The 24,543-nt window shown below is 32.3% G+C and overlaps 1 protein-coding gene across 1 annotated transcript; it reads right to left on the bottom strand.

The window, feature by feature from the left end:
- Window positions 1-4,313: 4,313 nt before the first annotated feature.
- Window positions 4,314-23,736, bottom strand: LOC141289370 (enhancer of filamentation 1-like). The gene is made up of 2 exons (XM_073821478.1): window positions 23,584-23,736; window positions 4,314-4,715 (listed from the first exon to the last, which is right to left on the bottom strand). The coding sequence occupies exons 1-2, from the start codon at window positions 23,593-23,595 to the stop codon at window positions 4,314-4,316; spliced, it is 414 nt and encodes a 137-aa protein (XP_073677579.1). The 5' UTR covers window positions 23,596-23,736.
- Between the last annotated feature and the right edge of the window lie 807 nt (window positions 23,737-24,543).

Genomic DNA, 24,543 nt, shown 5'->3' with positions numbered 1-24,543 from the left:
GTCAGATATAAACTCGGAATTGTGAGAAAAAAAGTCAGAATTGTGAGATAAATCAGGAATTCCGAGAAAAATATGAAAATTGTCAGATATAAATTCAGCATTGTGAGAAAAAAGTCAGAATTGTGAGATATAAACTCGAAATTGCAAAAAAAGATTCAGAATTGTGGTATATAAATCTGGAATTCCGAGAAAAATACGAAAATTGTCAGATATAAATTCAGAATTGTGAGAAAAAAGTCAGAATTGTGAGATATAAATCTGGAAATGCGAGAAAAATATGAAAATTGTCAGATATAAACTCGGAATTGTGAGAAAAAAAGTCAGAATTGTGAGATATAAATCAGGAATTCCGAGAAAAATATGAAAATTGTCAGATATAAATTCAGCATTGTGAGAAAAAAGTCAGAATTGTGAGATACAAACTCGGGATTGCGAGAAAAAAGTCAGAATTGTGAGAAATAAATCTGGAAATGCGAGAAAAATATGAAAATTGTCAGATATAAACTCGGAATTGTGAGAAAAAAAGTCAGAATTGTGAGATATAAATCAGGAATTTCTGAGAAAAATATGAAAATTGTCAGATATAAATTCAGCATTGTGAGAAAAAAGTCAGAATTGTGAGATATAAACTCGAAATTGCAAAAAAAGATTCAGAATTGTAGTATATAAATCTGGAATTCCGAGAAAAATACGAAAATTGTCAGATATAAATTCAGAATTGTGAGAAAAAAGTCAGAATTGTGAGATATAAACTTGGAAGTGCAATAAAAAAAAGTCAGAATTGTGAGATATAAACTTGGAATTGCAATAAAAAAAAGTCAGAATTGTGAGATATAAACTTGGAATTGCAATAAAAAAAAGTCAGAATTGTGAGATATAAACTTGGAATTGCAATAAAAAAAAAGTCTGAATTGTGAGATATAAACTTGAAATTGCAATAAAAAAAAGTCAGAATTGTGAGATATAAACTTGGAATTGCGAAAGACTTAGAACTGACAAAACTCAGAACTGGGTTCCATATAAAACCCTTCTTATTTTGACCCAGACAGATTTTTTTTTTCCACGGGACTGAAACCTACTGACTTTTTGTACTTTTTGGAAGTTACAATTCCAGCTTGCAAAATAAAATTGCTTCTAAATTCCGCAGTTATGTTCTATTACCACCAAATATTGGATTAAATCTTGTTTTCTTTCAGTTATCCAAGGTTTTGTATTTCTTTTGAAACTGATTGATCATACACCTCATTGATCTGAACTTATGTACCTCAGCTTGTGTAAATATTGCCAAAATTATTTACAAATAATGTTTTTTTTTACTTATAAACTGAAGTGCATCAGCTCAAATCAAGGCCTACAATCAATCAGTTCTATAAAGAAATGCAAAACCTGTGTTTATTGAAATAAAACAAGTTGACAAAAACATTATTTTAAATGATCACTAAATCTAAGATTTAAAGATTTACAAGCAATTTTTAAACGTTTAAACGTTTTTACTAGTCAGAAACTTGTAGGCATAATGTGAACTAAACAACATAATTGGTTGGTTGTCACAAAACATTTAATTAGGCCAAGTTGTGAAGGTCAGGATGTGCATAGCTAAACTGCAAGCTTGCACACAGTTGCCGGAATGAAGAACAATCAACATGGAAAATCTAAACTGCACACTAATGTGATCAAAATCGCGTCGCCATTTTCAGCGACAGCTCTATAAAGGGAATCACTTTTATTTTTCATCAAAGGAAGTGAAAGCAGGAAGGAAATGGTTCTTTTTGTTGCACTTTCCGCTATGCCACACCTTTGTAATGCACTTCATGTCAGACAGACGTCAACAGAACATTGCATTTACAGATGTGGGAACACCCTCTTACCTCACTCTTACGAGAGCTGGCAAACTGTTATGCCAACCTCAGGAAAACAACAAACAAGGTGGCCATTATTCATTATTCAAACACCACCAAAACAAAACAGCCCAATATCCATGAACGCCCATCCCAAGATCAATTGAGGTAGATGGACCGAACCTTAACATCAACCTTCCTAATCTCAAGAGACTGGTAGCTTTCTAAATGGTTAATGTCCAAAACAGAACCTCTACTTTAAAGGGACAATCTCAGACATGACCTCAGTGTTATGAGTTTGCCTGAGTGATGTTTTCATGAACACAAGATATGTCTAGTGTCTGTATCTAAGTGCTAAATTGGAAAAAACAGCTGAATCTGAATCATATTCCTCTTTAATTATCATCCGCGATATGAAAAGTTACATGTTTGTCATATGCCATTATATAATCATCAAAACGTAATATAAAACATAATAAAATGGCCCAAATCATTCAGTCTGATTCTGTGTCTTTAAAAGTGGGTTGAGAACTGCCATGGATGTGGTTCATAGAAATGCAATTTTAAGTGTTGCATGAAAATAAGCTGACAGGTTTTAAGAATGACACACAAATCCCTTTCCACCCGCTGACATATACTCCATTTTGTATGCTTTCTCAGCATGTTCAGTAGCCTGATCTCCTCTATTTATTTTTCCATCTCTGCTGTGGTTTTCCTATTCAGAGTACACCGGTGTAGCCCGATGCATCGACTGGACATTATAAAGCCCTTAAACAGAAAGCCTGCATCGCTGCGGTGGAGGGCAGGGCAGGGTGTGCACACAACTTCGATCCAGGGCGATTTTTGGCTGGACATGGAGACGCTTTTAATCTGGATTTTGAAACAGGCTTATGGGTCAACCACCGTAAATAGCTAGTATTATTATTTCTTATATAATATATTCATTTTAAAATGTTTCTTTCTGAAGTATATAGTAGAAAACCAATTAAAGATTATTTTAATAATCCACATTGTTTTATACATATTTTGGACTACCATCAAATGTTTGCACTCCCTGAGCAAGTGGTGCTAACTATTACTTTTTTTAAACCGTAATACACAACTCGGAAAATAAAATTATATGATGACCACAGCTATTAAACAAGCTTATAGGTGACAATGGATATAAGCTTAGGCTTAAACCCTATGCCATACCAAGAATTTTTTTTACCCACAAGGAGTCTAAACGCTCTCTGGATATCGAGTGAAATCCAAGCTAAGAACTCCTTCAGTGGCTGCGGTGTCATGACAAGCGCCGGCATGTTAACGTCCTTCCAGGATGGCATCTAGCATTTCTTGTCTCTGCCATTTGTAAGCTCTTTCAGTAGCTGTGGTCTACTAAGCCTCAAAGGCATCAGGGTTGAAGTGGAGAGAACAAAGACGTGGGTCTTCAGGAAGATTTATTCGTCCAGAGGCATCTTCCCATTCTTTTCTCCTCTTTTTACCACTAGGAAAGCAGTGCTTCTAAAAGCGGTGCAAAAGCATTGCAACCAAAAGCCGCGCAATGTGGCATCATATCAATAATTAATTTTATGAGTTGTGTTGTGGTAAAAAATAGCAACAGGTTGTGACAGTAGCTCACCGAATGCAACCATTTTACATCACTGTAATAATGGCGGACCCCATAGTCCAAAATATGTATAAAAAGATGTGGATTTATTAAATAGCGTAAATCTTTCATGGGTTTTCTACTACTTGTGTGACCCTGGACCACAAAATCAGTCATAAGGGTAAATTTTATGAAATTCAGATTTATACATCATCTGAAAGCTTAATAAATAAGCTTTCTATTGATGTATGGTTTGTTAGAAAAATAAAACAATCTTTAAAAATCTGGAATCTGATTGCGCAAAAAAAATCTAAATATTAAGAAAATTGCCTTTAAAGTTATCCAAATTGTGAAATTACTAATCAAAAATTAAGTTTTGATATATTTACAGTAGGAAATGTACAAAATATCTTAATTGAACATGATCTTTACTTAATAACCTAATGATTTTTGGCATAAAAATAAAATTGATCATTTTAAACCAACAAAATGTAAACCGATAATTTACCCGTGCTACTTGAGACTGGTTTTATGGTTCAGGGTCACATATTTCATTAAGAAACATAATTTATGTTATATTAAGCCATGCAAGTTTTAAAAAGTACCTCAGTAAGTTGATTGCATGTCCAAAGAATGTAAAGCTGTAATCCCCATACTTAAATAGATAAATAGTCAAAATAAAGAATAAGTAGCTGTGTCTACTTTTAACTAGTGCTGAATATAAATATGCCATGATATTTCTAACACTTTACCACAGAACTTCTTTGCAAGAGTAAAAAGTGCAAGAGCAACGGCATGTTGCACAATCAAACACTACACAAGATGAACGTTCGACCTCGGTAACACATGCCACACGTTCACCACAAGTGTTATCAATAAGCTCTAGTTCAGTTTACCTTGCTGGGAGTCCCATCCACTTTCAGCATGCTTCTCTGTGGAACCTGGTACACATCTTTGGATGGAGGGATCTGGTAGATGCCCTGTCCCTGTGGGCTCTGGTGGGATGGCGGCACTTGGTACACACCCTGAGGTGTGAGCGGCCTCTGCTGGAGGGCGTGACCCGGTGGGGGGGAAGGGGATGCAGGCATCTGTCCTTCAAACATTGGTCCGATAAGCAGTTTGAGCCGGTTGCCAGGTGCGATGCCCTGACGGCCGTGAAGCGAACAAAGCCACCATCCCTCTAGGCCGCCAGTGTTCTGCTCGATGACGGTCAAAATGTCGCCTTTCCGGAACGCCAGCTCTTCTGGGGATTCCGGAACGTTGTCATATAGCGCTTTAGCCATTAGATTCTGTAAAGAATGAAGGTATAATAATTCATAATGCTGTTGCAGTCATTAAGGCCAGTTTTACAAAAGAAAACGCTCACCCTAACCGCTAGCCGGCTCAAGTATCATATGATTTGTTCAGTATTATCACAATCATTGAGGCATGATCTAGGCATATTATATGATTGCATACAGTGATTTTTGGCCTTGTTCAGTGGGTTCTTGTGGGTTCTGCAATATAAAGCGTCTCCCTGTCATATCACAATTAGATGTCTAAAAAAATCCGTGTAACTCTATCCATGTAGTTCAGCGGCCTGCTGGGAGATCCCTTCAAAAGAAGCCGTTTCATCCACTGAGCCTCAATAATAACTCAAACTCAAACTGAACGTCTGGCCGAGTCGACCCATATCGGACTAGGAAAATAATCATAAAATCCGCTCGACGACTCCATAGCCAAAACAGATTTCTCTGAGGGGCCGTGCTGGAAAACCATTTTTCTGTCAATCATTTAAAAACCACTTTTAAAAACCATATTATGCCAGTCCACGGGATATTTCATATTTCTTATCACATTCTCTCATGTGAGATTTTAAGCTTTTCTAAAACAATATTCCACAGGTCTAGTGTGTTTGAATTATATTTGACCTGTTTTTATACTTTTTTTTATTATTTACAGATACACTGCTGTTCAAAAGTTTGGGATCAGTACGATTTTTTTATGTTTTTGAAAGAAGTCTTTTCTGCTCATCAAGGCTACATTAATTTAACCAAAAATACAGGAAAAAACTGTAATATTATGAAATATTATCGCAATTTTAAATAACAGATTTCTATTTTAATATACTTTAATATAATTTATTTTTGTGATGCACAGCTAAATTTTTATCAGCCATTACTTCAGTCTTCAATGTCACATGATCCTTCAGAAATCATTCTAATATGCTGATTTATAATCAATGTTGGAAACAGTTGTGCTGCTTAATATTTTTTTGGAAACTCTGATATTCTTTTAGGATCTTTGATTAATAAAAAGTTAAACAGAACAGCATTTATTCAAAATATAAAAAATTTCTAACAATATAGGTCTTTACTATCACTTTTTATCAATTTAACACATCCTTGCTGAATAAAAGTGTTAATTTCTTTTGGGAAAAAAAAACTGAAATAAAAAATGTACTGACCTCAAAATTTTAACGGTAGTGAATATTATTACAAAATATTTGTATTTTAAATAAATGCTGTGCTTTTTAACGGTTCATTCATTAAAGAATCCTGAAAAAGTAAGCAGCACAACTGTTTCTAACATTGATAATAAATCAGCATATTAAAATGATTTCTAAAGGACTATGTGACACTGAAGACTGGAGTAATGATGCTGAAAATTCAGCTTTGCATCACAGGTATAAATTATATTTTAAAGTATATTAAAACAAAAAAACACTGTTTTAAATTACAATAATATTTTACAATATTGCAGTTTTTTTCTGTATTTTTTCTGTCTTCTTTAAAAACATTAAAAATCTTACTGATCCCAAACTTTCGAACAGCAGTGTAAATGCTATTTGACACTTCCGTTTCCAAATATATAATAAACATTTTATTTTTTTAACGAATTAATTGTTGCAGATCATGCATGCAATTTAGAGCCATTTTTATTTATTAAATGACACCATGGTTTTTCATAATGGTAATAGCTTAACCCTGTAAAGCCTACTGTATCATATTTGATACACTAATTTCTATAAAACACCACTTTTTAAAAATATCTTCTTTAAAGGTTTGTTTAAAGGTTCAATAAACAATTTCATTCAACAATTATTTTTTTTCTGACTATTATTTCATATGTCAGGCCTTATGATAATAAATATAGAATTTAGAACTTAAGAGAATAATAATATAGCCATACAGCACCACTATAAATATTCAGGACAGATATTGATTACATGTAGATTCTTAAGCTTCAGTTCCACCTACATTTAAATTCTTACAAGATGCCTTTATTTGGAAATGTAAGAACTTAGTTCTAAGGTAATTTGTGATGTAATTTAGTGGTTGACCAATATGCCTTTATCTTGGCCGGCATATCAGCCTATCACTAACGCTCCCATGGGCCAAACACAAACGGTCCTACAAAGATTATCTTCGCTTTGAACAGTGTGTCTATCAGCTTTTCCTTGGGCTCTGTCTTAGCAGACTTTGTGTGCCTTCGTCTGCTTTCCCACAATGCTAAGTAAACCAGTTCCCACGTGAACCTTCCTGTTTGAGCAGCATCATTATCTGCGATTGGGCGTCTGGTCGCATGGCTATTGTCTCACATTCATGGCCTCGGTCACCCGCATTAGGGCATGACAACAACCCCCGCCGAGAGAACCACGGCGTGCTAATACAGTGAGCTTAAGAACATGACCTCTAGGGTCACCATTGTCTAATAGGTTTTGTGTTCAACTCTTTGGATTCAGCCCGTTTAGGGCTTATTTGCTCAAAAGTAATACAAAAAGAATTCACTGAATGAAGAATCAAACAAGGCATGAGAAAATCTTAAATCGAATCACTTAACCATTTTATGTTCAAGTTTAGTTGTAGTGTGTTCAAACTTAAGAATGCTGCTTTACTGAAAAAAGCCCTAACGCTTGAGCCTAGTTATTACTCAGTTGACTAATACTAAGAAGAAGCAAAGTGTCAAAATATATGATAGTGTGAAGATAACCTCCTCACACGCTCACACAATGTGATGTCTGTAAGCAGAACTGATCTGGAAATATTCCATTCGAAGCATTCGCTATTGTATCATGACAATACATGTTTCCTCTTGTGCAAAGTTTCCGTGCAAAAAGAAGAAATTCACTTCACTACAACTACAGTGCAACACTTTTAGAAGAAGTCCATTTCACAAACAGTTGACTTGCATCTTACAACAAACCCTGATCTGTAAGACTACTCTAAAATTGCCAACAACTACCTTAGACTTTAAAGGTGACTGTGGTAGAAAATATGCGTTATCTACATCCAAAAAAATTCCAGTCCTTTATGATTGTGATAACTCAATCTGTAATCTCACTGCATGGTAACAGACTAAACAAACATTGCATCATTGCAGTATACAGGTAATGTTGATTTGATTTTCTTTTTGAGGTTTAGTGCATGCATAAACCATAGGTGTATTTGGATGTCGTGCTTATGCTAATATTGGCCTCTTTGTAGGCAGCGCATGATACTCAGCGGTGTATTCCTGGCCCACGACGCAAAATGGTTAGACATTACCTGTCCTGTTGGTCTGGGAAGCCCCAACACTTCAATGTTGAAAGGACTTCCTGAAAGTGATCTGTTATTGAGCTGTAAAGCTACACGTATTTCATTGACTCTCATGAACGGTTTGGCCATATTATAAAACACTGGTGTTTTACGTGGAAAGAACCAGATGTGTACAGGTTTGCCCAGCAAATGGTTCTTGCTGTAGTTGTCTAGAATGGTGCCAATTGGTGCAACACTTCAACTTTACAATGTTGACCACAAATTCAGGAAACAGTTATTATAGTTAACTAAAACTAAAACCAAAAATACTTATAATGCTTAAAGTACCATGATATTTGCTTAGAAATTAAAATAAAACTTAACATTTTTTGTTTTCATTTAGTTTATTTGATGCACTAAAATAACTAAAACTGAAATAAAACAGGATAAAAGCAATACAGCCATTAAAAAAACAAGCAAAAAACAAATAAAACTGACAAAAACACAACAAAATTACTAAAAACTACTATTTCAATGATACTAAAATTGATTCAGAATAAAGAAAAGATTTAAATTCACTTTTGAAACTGAAAAAAACAAACAAACCCAGAATTAATATGTATAAAGACAATATAGACATTTAAAAAAAATTGAATAAACATGTGAAAAACACAAATGACTAAAATCAAAACTATAATAGTATTTCAATGATACTAAAATTAATTTAGGATAAAGAAATTTATTTAAATTCACTTTTGAAGCTGAAAAAAACAACTGAAATAAAAATGTATAAAGACAAAATAGACATTTAAAAAAATAATAAAAATTACAAAAACTCATCAAAATGACTAAAACTGACAAATTAAAACTATAATAGTATTTTAATGATACTAACATTGACTCAGAATAAAGAAATTATTTAAATTCAGTGCTGAAACTGAAAAAAAATTAATGTTAATTGAAAACAAAATAAAAATTAATATTTAAAATACCATATTTGCTTAAAAATAAAACTTAACATTTCTTTTTTTTATTTAGTTTATTTGAAGCACTAAAATAACTTAAATGGAAATAAAAATGTATAAAAACAACACAGACATTAAAAACAAACAATAAACTAATAAAATTATAAAAACACCACAAAATTATTAAAACTGGCTAAAATTAAAGTAAAAATATAAAAATAAAAACTTTAAGATTATTAACAGAAATTATACTAAAATTTATTCAGAAAAATAATTTAATTTGGAATCACTTTTGAAACTGAAAATGATACTACAATGATACTAAAATGTACTCAGGAAAAAAAAATCATTTAAATTCATTTTTGAAATGGAAGACAACTGAAATGAAAATGAAAATGAAAACTATAATAGCATTTCAATGATACTAAAATTGATTCAGGATAAAGAAATTATTTAAATTCACTTTTGAAACTGAAAAAAAATATATATATATATAAATGCGTAGACATAATAGACATAAAAAAACTAATAAAAATGACAAATTAAAATTACAATAGTATTTCAATTATACTAAAATTGATTCAGGATAAAGAAATTATTTAAATTCATTTTTGAAACTGAAGAAAACTGAAATAAAAAATGTACACAGACAATATAGACATTTAAAAAAACCTAATAAAATAACAAAAACACAACAAAATTGCTAAAACTGACTAAAATGAAAACTAGTATTTAAATCATACTAAAATTTGATTCAGGATGAAAAAATATATATTAAAATACACAAATACTGCTTAATTTTATATAAGTAATGTTATATACTGTAAGGTTATTATATAATATAATGATGAGCAAGAGTGACATACTCATTGCAAATAAAAAAAAGTTCTTAAATTTCAACATCATTTTACATCTTAAAACACTATCCTCCGGTTTCATAGACCAGGCTTAAGCCTAGTCCCAGACTAATATGTAAGTCTGAGCTGTTTTTAAGTTTCAACTGAAAAAAACATGCACAGATTGATCTTGAAATATGCCAGTGCCCTTGTTTTGTCTCAAGATGCACAACAGCAATGTTTTTTCTAAGGCATGTTTATAAAAATGACTTTAATGTCCTAATTGAACAATGGCATAATCCTGACTCAGTCTAAGCCCCGTCTGTGAAACCAGCCCTAGGCCGGGAACAGTTACGTTTTTAATTGGATGAGGTGCGAGTTGAATTACTTTTGGCCTAATTTTAGCTCCTCGCATCCACACCTGGAGCAATGCTTTTGCGTCAGCTCTCTATTTAGAGACTTTTTGGAAATTCGTGACTCATGCAGTCCTAAATAAATGTTTTCAATGTGGCGAGACAGTTTGTGCATGTATAATAAACCCTATATGTTGTGGAATACGTGCGTACCAGCACAGAACCTGAAACCGTTATGCAACAAAAATTACTATCGTACCCTACAGTACTTCTTAAGTACACTCTTATTGGGTGGTTTTTGGCTTTACCCCAGTAAAATCATCAAGGCTGGTTATGTAAGTACGTAAATGAGCACGTCAAAACACACTAGTGAAAAATTCCCCCATCAACGCTGCCAAAGTCACCAAAACACTGCAGAAATCTAAACCCTCAGGGTGCAAGAAAACATTAAGATCATTAAATTGTCTCGGCCAATAAGCAAACCCCCTACCATGCGAAAAGTGGTGTGTTCCTCCAGTGAAATGGATTGGTGTGAGAATTAAGGCCAGCTCACTTTAACGTTCCCCTGGAGGGAGGGCGGTGTGGGTAAGACTGGTGAACCAGCACCTTTTACCCTCATTTCACTCGAGTAAATATAGAAGACAATTACCATAATGACTTTAATACAGACCTGATGACTCAACTTGGCCGTTGCGCTGAATGAACGAGAGTTTGGCTCTGTTAAATGAACAGGGAATGGTTGTGTTTACTTTAGATAATTCTTGAGCAAGTTCGTCTGTCTTGACACATTATTGCAGTACGTCATGCTTTGGCAGAAAAGACAGTTGCATGTGAGTTTACTCGCAATTAAACTGCCTTTAGCAAACAGGCGATGACAATAATAGCAGCAAAACGTGATCGATAATTTCACGCCCCAAGCCAAAACACAAGAGAGTGCTTGATCAATGCTCTCTGACGTACAGTAGGTTACACATGAACAACTAGAAGCTAGAACACATTGTGAATGGAAGTCATTTCTTTATTAGTCGTATATATGTACTTAATATAACACTATAGAAAAACATGTTGAGATCAGCAAATATAATGAATCTTATAAAAAAAAAACCCAGCTCACATTTTATGCTAAAGTCAAAAATACATCAAATGAATGAACTGAATATTGTACTTAATGAATATTTAACCATATTTTTGGACCGTTACAAATTTTTGTAAAATTATGTAATAATAGAATTAAGAACATTTCTCCTCAAAATTTTCATCATCACAACGCAGGTACTTTTTTTTTTTTTTTTTTTTACATTTATTATTGATGATTTTTTTTACTATAATTTTGCCATGAAATATTTGATGTTAGTAAGAACTGAAGGGTTGAATTGTGAGTTTATTTCTCAGAATTGCGAGTTTATATCTCACAATTTAGAATTTATTTTTAAGAACTGTGCCTATATTCTTCAGAATTGCAAGTTTATTTATTAGAATTGCGACTTTATATCTCACATTTCTGACTTAATTTCTCAGAATCACGACTTAATTTTTCAGAATTGCGACTTTATTTTTCAAAACCGCAAGCTTATTTCTCAGAATTGCGACTTCATATCTCACAATTCTGACTTTATTTCTCAGAATTGTGGGTTAATTTTTTAATTGAGTTTATTTATCAGAATTGCGAGTTTACTTATCAGAATTGCGACTTTATATCTCACAATTCTGACTTTATATCTCACAATTCTGACTTCATTTCTCAGATTTGCGACTTCATCTTTTAAAATTGCGACTTTATATCTCACAATTCTGACTTTATTTCTCAGAATCGCGACTTTATTTTTTCAGAATTGTGACTATTTGTCAGAATTGCAACTTTATTTTTCAAAACTGCAAGCTTATTTCTCAGAATTGCGAGTTTATATCTCACAATTCTCACTTTATTTCTCAGAATTGTGGGTTAATTTTTTAATTGTGAGTTTATTTATCAGAATTGCGACTTTATATCTCACAATTCTGACTTTATATCTCACAATTCTGACTTCATTTCTCAGATTTGCGACTTCATCTTTTAAAATTGTGACTTTATATCTCACAATTCTCACTTTATTTCTCAGAATTGTGGGTTAATTTTTTAATTGTGAGTTTATTTATCAGAATTGCGACTTTATATCTCACAATTCTGACTTTATATCTCACAATTCTGACTTCATTTCTCAGATTTGCGACTTCATTTTTTAAAATTGCGAGTTTATATCTCACAATTCTGACATTATTTCTCAGAATCGCGACTTTATTTTTCAGAATTGTGACTATTTGTCAGAATTGCGACTTTATTTTTCAAAACTGCAAGCTTATTTCTCAGAATTGCGAGTTTATATCTCACAATTCTCACTTTATTTCTCAGAATTGCCGGTTAATTTTTTAGAATTGCGACATGATTTCTCAGAATTCTGACTTTATTTTTTTAGAATTGACAGTTTATTTCTCAAAATTCTGACTTCATTTCTCAGAATTGCAACTTTATTTTTCAGAATTGCGAGTTTATATCTCACAATTCTGACTTTGTTTCTCAGAATTGCCGGTTAATTTTTTAGAATTGCGACATGATTTCTCAGAATTCTGACTTTATTTTTTTAGAATTGAGAGTTTATTTCTCAAAATTCTGACTTAATTTCTCAGAAATGCAACTTTATTTTTCAGAATTACGAGTTTATATCTCACAATTCTGACTTTGTTTCTCAGAATTGCGACTTTATTTTTCAAAACTGCAAGCTTATTTCTCAGAATTGCGAGTTTATATCTCACAATTCTCACTTTATTTCTCAGAATTGCCGGTTAATTTTTTAGAATTGCGACATGATTTCTCAGAATTCTGACTTTATTTTTTTAGAATTGACAGTTTATTTCTCAAAATTCTGACTTCATTTCTCAGAATTGCCGTTTAATTTTTCAGAATTACGAGTTTATATCTCACAATTCTGACTTTGTTTCTCAGAATTGCAACTTTATTTTTCAGAATTGCAAGCTTGTATCTCACAATTCTGACTTGATAAATTGCAATTGCGAGTTTATATTTCACAATTATGAGAAATAATGTCGCAATTGTGAGGAAAAAGTGTCTCAATTACCTTTTTTGTTTGTTTTTTGTTAATTGTCATTAGAAATAATGTCACAACACAACATCTTAATATTGATCCTAAATAGACTTAATTTTTTACTAAGCAAAACAATGATTTCAATAATAATATTGTTTATATGTAAACAATAATTTCTCATTTATTTTGTTTGATTTTAGGGTGAATACAACCTGGATACATTCTTGCCTGGTTTTGTGAGATTTAAACTAAAGTATTAACAATTCTGGCATAAAATATACAGAAACCGCATTTAGACTGTGTTAAAACTCAGCAAATAGCAGCTTATGACAATGCAATGATCTGAAGCGAATAAAACAAATGAAACATCTGCAATAGCTGCAGAATGATCACAAGCGTGAACATGAAAGTAAAATCTGCTGTAAATCTGGTGGTTTGATGGCTGACACTCTGGAAACTCCCACAGGGGGGCTAATTTTGACGCATCTTTTGACTACGTTACAGTGGTCGCACCATGTTTCACTTTGCATTTGACCAATCGATAAAAGGCTGAAAGGGGACGCAAAGAAAGAGTTGTCTCATTTCAGTGATGGCATGATGTTAGTATTAGTTATCCCTCCCTTTTTCCTCAGCACTCTGAATCAGTGATCGCCTACACTAAAGCTGACAACACGACTTACGACACCAGCAAAAAACCCCCGCCCACCAACCACCTAACAAACACACCAAACAGAGCTCAGCCAACATGGCAACCTCAAAGACTCTGATCATACAGCGCAGGCTTTTCCTTTAACACCTTTAAACCACACTAGCGTTTCTGAGCATTCGCACCAATCTACTGTTAGATATGGTGTTCAGATGCTGCAGGCATGGACAAAATAAGACTTGTGGTGGACAGAAACTGGCAACCTCTCAGCATCATTACTGAAAACAAGAGCCAGATTGTTGTAGGTGGGGCGTAATGACATTTATGCATCTAATCAGTGCAATAAAAGGCTAATTTTACATCTTAACTGCTTATTAAAAAACCACAGGCAGTCGTATTTGGCTTTTTTCATTCTGTTATTACAAGCTTTGCTGTAACTATAAAGTTTTATACCTTCAGTCTGAAGCTTGGCATTGCAAAAAAAAACTGAAAAATTAAATAAATTAAATTGAAATAAATTAAAAGTATATTTTAAAAAATAGTTTGAAAACATACAGCAGATATGTAAGAGAAATATAATGTTTTAGCTGTTGACTTGACCTTGCCCCATCAGATGTCTTGTTGATATTTGTACTTTTTATAGCTAACTTTACTTTTTTTATAGCTAAAATTACTTGAAAAAATACTTGAAATAAATGTTATCTGTGGTCAAATAAAATATATGTTTAAAAAAACATACATTTTAACTAGTTCAAAAAACATTTATCATTTTCATGAAGTTTAACTGTGTATTAAAATAACTAAAACTGAAATAAAAATGATTAAAACTACATTGAATATTGAATAATGACAAATAAAAACAGCAGAATTACAAAAAATTAATTAAATTTAAAATAAAATATACTAATATATTTAAACTAAAATATTTATAAAAAAATACTTAACCAAATATTAATAAAAACTATAGTACTATCTCAAAAATGATAAAAACACACAACAAAATGACTAAAATTTTAACTAAAATAAAAAACAAAATTATTACAAAAAATATATTATTAACAATATACAATGTAGTAACAATATATAGAAAAGTTGGCAAAAGTATATCAGGAAAAAAATGTATTGCCTATTTTTCCTGATATATACATTTTAATTTTGTAAAAAGAAAAAGAAAATCTAAAAATAAAATAAAATAAAATGAAATAAAAATACATTTTGGCAAGTAAAAATTTGACTAAATTAAACACATGAGGAAATTAACAATGATTGAGAAATCCGTACAAAATATTTCAACTAAGTCAACTGCAAAAAATGTATTTACATAATCAAAATGTTTAAAATATATAGAAATCCTGACTACAGGAAATTTTCCAGCCTTTTAAAAAATAAAATAAAATAGAAAAATTATTAATAAACACTATAGTACTGTCTCAAAAATGATAATAAAAAAAACACACAACAAAATTACTAAAACGAAAATATAAAAATGCAAAATTATTAATGACAATATAATAAAATAAATAAATAATAAATTAATAAATTATTTAATAAATAAATAAATTAATAAATGACAACAGTTTCTCAATACTAAAATTTCACAGTTTGAAACGTTACTAATTCATTAGGTAGGGTAGCTGCTGGCACTAAAAACTTCATAATGCTGCATTTGTAAGCAGTGTTTGCTTAATGTGCAAAAACAGCATTTATTTTACACCAGCGGCTCTGCAAATACTGAAGGAGGCAGTGTAAATGGACAGAGAGGTAACCGGGTTCATTCATCCTGTGGGAGATAGTTTAAGACATAATCCCCCCCCCCCCCAAACCAGTTTACGATTTGGATTTGGCGGCCCCTCAAGAGCGGGAAATGTCATCTCAATTTCACACTTCTGGTGAAAGTCTGGAGTGGTCCGGCACAGATAAGCAGTGCATGAGCTTGCTGTAAATTACTTTCAAAGGATTTTGGGTCAATAGGGCAAGTGTGTTTTGCTCTGACATGTCTAAATGAAGGAGAAAAACATATGTCATCAGAAACCACTGTGTGCCACAAGATGAACACTAGAAAAACAGCACCTGTTATTTATTCCCGCAAAACTAAAAATTTACATTTTAAAAACTTTTTTAATAGAGAAAGGTCATTTATGATGTATCAGTTTATTACTATATAAAATATCAGAAATATATAGAAAAATTTCCAAATGTATGTCAGAAAAAAACATTTTATTGGCTATTTTTCCTGATCAAAATGTATATATTCTGACTACAGGAAAATAAAATAAAATAAAATAAAAAGCATTTTGGCAACTAAAAAATTTGACTAAATTGACAATTTAAATTAACAATGAATATCAAATCCGTACAAAATTTTGCAATGATGTCAACAGCAAAAGTTTAGAAAAATGTCATTAAACAAAAAGCCATTAAAAAAAAAAAAAAAAAAAATAGAAAAATGTCTTCAAAATGTTTAAAGTATATATTCTACTGGAAATACAGGACATTTTTCAGCCATTAAGAAAAAATTAAAATAAAATAAAATAAAATAAAATTTAATTAAAATAAAATACATTTTAGCAAGTAATTTTTTTTTACTAAATTAAACACATGAAGAAAATTAGTTTTGGTGTTCAAATGCTGTAGGCATGAACAAAATAAGATTTCTGGTGGCCAAAAACTGGCAACACTTCAGCATCATTACTGAAAACAAGACATTTACTCATCTATTCAGTGCAATTAAAGTCTAATTTTACATCTTAACTGTTTATAAAAGAAACCACAGGCAGTCTTATTTGGCTTAATTTTATTCTGTCATTACAAGCCTTGCTGGAACTATGAAGTTTTGTACCTTCAGTCTGAAGCCTGTCTTTTTTCCCATCGCACAAAAAAATAAAAATAAAAGAATAAAAAAATAAAAGAAATAAATAAAATGAAAAATTAAAATAAATTAATTAAATTATTTAAAAAACAAAATAAAAACCAATTAAAACATTCATTTAAAAATAAATTCAAAACATACAGCAGATATATAAGAGAAATAAATAAAATTAAACATTAAATTAAATAATTAATATTATTAATATAATATAAAATATAATGCTATAGCTGTTGACTTGACCTTGCCCCATGAAATGTCTTGATATTAGTATTTATTATTAATTTAAAAAAAAATATTTTACAAATCCGTACAATATTTTCCGACAGCAAAAGTTAAGTAATGTCTTTACATAATCAATTCAACTAATCCATTCAAAATTTTCCAATTGTGTCAACAGCAAAAGTTGCGAATAAAGTCAGCCTTTAAATAGTGATGACTACAAGTAGAGAGAAGTCACAAAGTTCAAGGGAAACAATCTCAATCACGTTAATCTTATTTGCTTCCCTCGTTTGCAGCTGTCAAAGTTCCTCTTATCTGACAGTGTGCCATCCCACCTTTGACTGTAGATAATCGCTCAAAATCACCACAAAAGGCAAACTATCCTCCTTCCTATTTCAAATGGATCGTTCTAAACTAGTTCTACTTTACCTTTCATTGAAGGCAAACAAACTCTCAGCTTTCTTTTAGTTTGATGATCTAAATTCTAGATTTATGTGTTGATGCATTCATGCATGAATATAACCTCAAAATCCCAGCTTAGAAGTATAAGAAGAATAAACTATTGAATCTCACACATTGGTCGAGGACCAATCTGAATATTGGGGGGATGTGTGCTCTTTAACATCTATGCGGGTTACGGTTCTAAAAGGTTCACAGTTCCTTATTTGATGCATCTTTGCAACCCCCCATGTCTGTATATGCAGGAGGGCTCTAGGGTCCTTCAGAATCGTCTCTTTTCTTTGTCCGTGTCTTTCAAACAGGGCAGAGCTGTGCTGCGGAGCACTGGTTGAGACCTGCTCTCTGAATAGCCCTTGTTCTTACCCTGGGGAATGTGGAATGCCTGCTGAGAAGTGTTCTTTATGCACAATACCACCCCGATGTGGCCTACACACACACACAAACCAAACACATGTGTATAGACACACACAAAAGTCTTCATACTCCAATGTTCTCCAATAGATGGAAACTGAGGAACGAGAGTGATTTTAAATTGGAAAGACCTTTCAGTGAGTTCCTTTACGTTTAATAACTTCCCACACACCAAAAGATAAATGCTTTTGCTCTTTATTGAGCTTGAGTTCTCAGCTAGATTATTAATCTTGTCTCAGTGAAGGCTGAAATTCTGATGATAGTTGATAGTAAGAGTAACAGAGCTATGATATAAAATATGGATAGCATAGTTTAGATAAGTAGGCCTTCTATATAATTATGTCTTCGATATAATTAGGACAAATCTGATGAGAAATGTTTGAGTTCATATTGAGAACTCTCACTTTCGATTGGCTGTTTTTGCAAATGTTTCCAAAACATGAGTTTATATCTCATAAATCTAGCCATTTTGAGAAAAAAAAAACTCTGAATTGTGAGATATAAACAGTATTACAAGAAAAAAAAGTCTGAATTATGAGGTTAACTCACAATTATGAGGAAAAAAATGCTCTTTTGTGAGGTGTAAATTATAATATAAACAAAAGTGCGAGGAAAAAACGAAAGATTTTCAACAATTCTGAAAAGAAAGGTATAAATTGTGAAGTATAAAAAAAAGTCTAAGAAAAACGTCTGACTTGCAATTGTGAAAGAAAAACGTAAAATAAAAACAAAATAAATTATTATTACAATTAAAATAAAATATAGTAAAATACAAACAAACAATTTAAAAACATTTAAATCAATAAAAAATGTATTTAAAAAAAGTTTCAAACCATACAGATATATAAGAGAAATATTATTTTATAGCTGTTGACTTGACCTTTCCCCATGAAATATCTCGTTGATATCAGTATTTATTATAGTTAACTTAAAAAATACTCTCATTTTCATGTAAAATTGTCTTACGAGTTATAATTATGAATAAAAATTATAAAATTATGAGTTATAAACTCTGAATTACAAGATTTCACAGTTCTGAGAAGAAAAGTATAAATTGTGAGATATAAGCTTGCAAACTGTGAAGAAAAAATGCTAAATAAAATAAATGATTAAAAATAAAATATAAACAAACAAATTGAAACAATTAAAAACATTTTCAAAACATACAGCAGATACATAAAATAATATTATTATCAGTATTTATTATAATTAACTTAAAAATGCTTATAAAATACTCATTCATTTGACATTTTCATTAATGTCTTAATTGTGAGAAATAAATTGTGAGGTATAAATTCTAATATAAACAGAATTTAATATAAAGAAATTCTGAGAAAAAAGTCTGACTAGTGAGATATAAGCTTGCAATGTAAAATAAAAAAACACATTTCTAAAATAAAATACTAAAAAATACAAACAAACATATTAAAACATTTAAATAAATATTTAAATCAATTAAAAATATAAAAAACTAGTTTCAAAACATACAGCAGTTATATAAAAAAATATATATATATAATGCTATAGATGTTGACTTAACTTTTCTGAGAAAAAAAAAAGTCTATAGATGTAAGCTTGGAATTGTAAAATAAAAACAAACATTGAGAGATAAAATCGAAATTACCTTTTAATTTTTTTTTTATTTCATGGTGGAGATAAGCCTTATACATGTGAGATTGGCTAGAGTTATTTTCACTTAAATTATTTCTAACACAAAAACAAACCACACAATCACCCTGTTTACCTTTTTTTTAACCTTGTATTACCCATTTACTTTCATTTCAGTGGGGCAACCCCCTATTTTTTCCTCTCAGACACATTGAGAACAATGTACATTTCCAAACAAAACCCTCGACTTGGATTACAGCCTGGAGAGAGAAGCAAGCAAGCAAAAAAAAAAAAAAAGAAAGAATCCCAGAACGTTTACTTCACCTAATCAGTTCTTTGTGCTTGTCAGGCTATTTGTGCCACAGTTACATAAGAGTGAAAAGAAAGCAGGAAAGCAGGGTACAGACGTTTCAGTGTGTCTGGGTGTTTTAGAAGGAGGGGTCGGCTCTCATTTCGATGTGCTCCTGAAGGAAAATCTATGGCGTAACAGTCTCAAAACTGTTCCCAGATCCCCGTGTCTGTTAAAAGCAGGCTACATGAGCTCTGAAATCTAATAAGAGGCCACACAGGTCTGCTTGTTTAGGGATTATTTGTGTCTTATGTATCTTCTCACACCTGCGCACCTGCTGGAAAACATAACTGACGTCGACAGGCCTGGGTTCTGACTGACCTTTGTAATGCGTGACGTCAAGATGTGGACCATGTGATTGAAAGATGAGGTCTGTTTAGTGTCTTCATTGCTCCAAAGGTAGAAAGCCAGCTCTGGTGAGAACTTAATATTTAACTATCAACAGTGCTTCACCTTATGGACCAGTTGAGAAGCGTTTGGTGGAAGTAAACTCTAATATTCAGGTGAAACTGAGGAAGTAAGGCCTTAGTTATTCTGTCAGCTGTCTGTCCACTCTGTTGAGTTTGACAGATTAGTTATCAGACCGTGAAGCGGGAACAGCCTGTGTGTCACTCAGGGTGATGTACATCAGTTGTTCTGCGTCAGAAACAACAACAGCGTGACCAGTTCGCCCCTCTGGCCCTGACCCTCAAATACCCTGCAGTAAAAGTCATCCACAATGCAAACCAGCCTCTGAGGCAAAGATGCTTTAAAAGTCTCAGAAATGGCAGCAAAACAAAGGATCTCTCTGTGTCAACAGGAGATAAAAGGAAATCGGATCTGTTTTGATGTAACTTCCTCTGAAGTTACGGGGTGAAACGCGCAAAAAACTGCCAAAAAAAATGCAGGTCATATTTCACTCCCAAATCAAAGGGAATCAATGCATAATGTTTTTAAAATGAGTTCACATTAGCATGAAAAATAAATATTTAGATATTTATTTATACATAAATACACTCCCAGTCAAAAGTTTTTGAACAGTAAGATTTGTAATGTTTTAAAGAATCTCTTCTGCATTTATTTGATACAACGTACAGCAAAAACAGTAAAATTCTGAAATATTTTTACTATTTAAAATAGCTATTTTCTATTTGGATATATTTGTAAATGTAATAAATGTAATTTATTCCTGTGATCAAAGCTAAATTTTCAGCATCATTACTTATTACTTTCAGAAATCATTCTAATATGCTGATTTGCTGTTCAAGAAATATTATTATTATAATTATTAATACAATTTTCAATATTTAAAACAGTAATTTTTTTTTCAGAATTCTTTGATGAATAGATCCAAAGATCAGCATTTATGTATAATAGCAAACATCTGTAACATTATAAATGATTTTATCATCACTTTTGATCAATTTAAAGCATCCTTGCTAAATACAAGCATTAATTTCTTTCCAAAAAGATTATATTAACTCCAAGCTTTTGAATGCATATCTAAAGAAGTTTAAAAAACGTTGGATCTTTCTATTCATCAAAGAAATCTGAAACAAGCGTCAAATCAGGATATTAGAATGAAAATATAGCTTTGATCGCAGGAACAAATTACATTTGAAAATATATTCAAACAGAAAACGGATATTTTAAATATTAAAAATATTTAATTGTAATAAATATAAATTGTAATAAATAAAAATAATAATTGTACTGTTTTTACTTTGGATCAAATAAATGCAGGCTTGGTGAACAAGAGACTTTGTTAAAAAACATTAAAAATTTTACTGTTCAAAAACTTTTGACTGCTAGTGTATATATCAAACATATATTGTAAAATATATTATATTAATAAAATATTATATATTTATGTCAGTAAGAATAATTTCTTTAAAAAATAAATACTAAAATTAATATTAAATATAAAATAAATTTAATAATAAATATTTTGATAAAGATATTCATCAAATAATCTCATTTTCCACAAAAATTTTAAGCAACCCTTTTCAACACTAACAATAAGAAATGTTTTTTGAGCACCAAATCAGCATATGATTAAATGATTACTGAAGGATCACCTGACACTAAAGACTGGAGTAATAGCTTCTGAAAATGGATATTTCACATTATTACTGTATTTTTTGCAAATTAATGCTTTGTTTAGCATAAGAGACTCTGAAGTACATTTAATAGAGATCGCAATATAGGCTCATTGCCATACTGTAGAGGAATCCAAACAGTCTGATATGCGCTAACAGTCCGTGTCTTGCCAAGTACTCCACATTCCCCAGATAGTGTGAAGCAGACAAAAGCATTCCATTCAGGAAGAGCCGAGCTCGATCCTCCTACCAAAGTAGGAAGCAAATCTTCCCAAAGGGCTGAAAGCCTCAAAGACTATGCAAATGGGGAGGGAATTGCACACAAGAGCCAAGTTTCTCCTCAATGAAAAGCTGCCCCCACGCTGTGCGCACTTGGATTGGAAGTACAGATTTGGCCAAACTTTAGGCATACTTCTGAGTGCCCCAAAATCAGCTGGGAAAACTTTTGAAAGGATGAAAGCTGAAGTCACTGTCTGTTTTAAACAAAGAAGGTCATTTTGTTTAAAAGCCAAAGTTTTCTATAACGAAAGTGTATGGGGTCAGAGACTGTCAAGCTATAAAATTATGAAATAAACATCATAAACATATCATAAATGTAGTCAAGACTCATGTGCTACTGTATATATGTTCTGAAGCCATACAACACATTTCAGCCTGTTGACATTCACCCAATGGCAAGTTCATGAGAGAAGTAATAAATTGTAAGAAAAAAAAGCCCTTTGAAGTCCTTTTCAATGAATCACTTGATCCAGTTCACAAAACTGGTCTGAATGATCTGTTTATAAATTAGCCTGATCCAATTCTCGAGTTTCTAGTAGCAAAAACCTAATTTCTAGGTGAATTTCTAGGTGCCATATAAGTACAAGTATTAGGATATAGACTTCATTAATGAGTCAATTCATCATTTTCGAAAGACGTCCATAAAACAAACCCTGAGAAAACAGTCCCAGCCGTGTAAAGGCCAATCTATGCACAAATCAAACATGGACATACACATAAAATCCTGGAGTGGTTTTACTCTCTGTCTCCAGCAGGAACTCTCAGTATAACAGCAACCCTGTTACTCTGAACAAAATGCATGCTGTTTGCTTTTAAAACATCACGTTACACAATCGCAGTGAGGCTCAAATTGGAAAAGGGGCTGGATACTGGGCTAATGAATGGCCCCATATATCCTCAAGTGGCTCCGAGTAACTTGAGTTAAAAATGCAGAGTGTAAATCACTTCATTTATTACAAGTCTCGCTACAATAGAGCTCAAAGAGTGCTTTTGTGTCACGGTTGTAATAAATGATGCGATTTGCACTTTGCTTTGGGATCATACCAGCCATCCAATAAACGAATGGTTGGTTACGCACACAAACTATTGCTGCTCAGAGCTGGAGCCAGCCGGTTGTCACGTTAAGGAGTATTTAAATAGTGAAATAGCATTGTCTCTATATGGGAAGGATGCTTGGAGACCATCCTCCATTGAATTTACTCATTTTGCCTCTGTATAATGAACATGCACATAATTAGGCATATAAATAAGGTACTGTGTATATAATGTACAATCTGTAGTTTATATATTTTGTATATTGTGCATCTATCTATCCATCCATCCATCTATCTATCTATCTATCTATCTATCTATCACAGTACAATAACAGTTGAGCTATCTTTTTTTAAAAAGTCATAGAAATCCCTTCTAAGTATGATAAATATAAATTCTACACATTTTTACTCTAGTAAACAAATGGGTTCCGATGTAGTTTACGGAAATAGCGCGCCTGAATGGAGAGCCACTTACTTTGTACTTCATCTTTGCGCGTTCTCCACTCTTCAGTAACTCCAGTAAGAAACAAAATCCGTGTTCAATGTCAGAAGAAGCTCTTCTTTTAGATTTTAAACGATGCTAGACGCGTATTTTGCCCATTTTCAATATGTATCGCAGGAAGGGAGTGATAACGGTATGCGTGCAGCAGGCTTGAGGGTCTGTAGTATATCTAAGCGCTAGCAGGAGGAGCGCGCACTACTCTGCGAACCTGCGCGAGCTCATTAGCATAACGCCCGCTCATTGGTCAGCGGTCGCGGGGACGCTCCCCTCGTGAATCGTGATGTCACTGCAGTCAGCGGACTAGACGCTGCGGAATTCGGATTGTGAAAACTTTTTATAAGCCATAAAAGGCGGCGTCGACATTTCCTAGGAAATAACACAGCGCAGTTAGTCACAGATTATAGTATGAGCTCACTGTCCTAAATATTAGGTACAAAATGGATATATTAGATGATGAGTAGTCAGGGGTGCCGCTAAGGGGGGTCAGAAGAAAAAAAAACGATGCATTAAGAGCCAGGGGTGAATACTTTTGAACAGAATGAAGATGTGTACATCGTTCTTATTTTGCCTAAATATCATATATTTTTTTCATTTAGCACTGCCCTTCAGAAGCTACAGAACATAGTTACATGTTTCCCAAAAGACAAAATAAGTTAAATTTACCCTGATCTTCAAATGAAAGCATTAAAGTATTGTGTTCCCTTCTGAATCATCAGTGAGCATTTGAACCTTCTGTAATAGTTGCATATGAGTCCCTCAGTTGTCCTCAGTGTGAAAAGATGGATCTCAAAATCATACAGTCATTGTTGGAAATGGTTCAAATTCACAGAAATGCTGAAAAACCAAAGAATTTTGTGGAAACAATCAGACAATTTAACTATCCAGGACAAACAAGGGACTCATGAACAACTATCACTACACACACAAAAAAAA

Source organism: Garra rufa, chromosome 17 (assembly GCF_049309525.1).
Source record: "Garra rufa chromosome 17, GarRuf1.0, whole genome shotgun sequence".
NCBI classification, from domain to species: Eukaryota; Metazoa; Chordata; class Actinopteri; order Cypriniformes; family Cyprinidae; genus Garra; species Garra rufa.
Note: the sequence above shows the minus strand (reverse complement) of the source record. Positions and strands in the feature narration are given on the sequence as shown.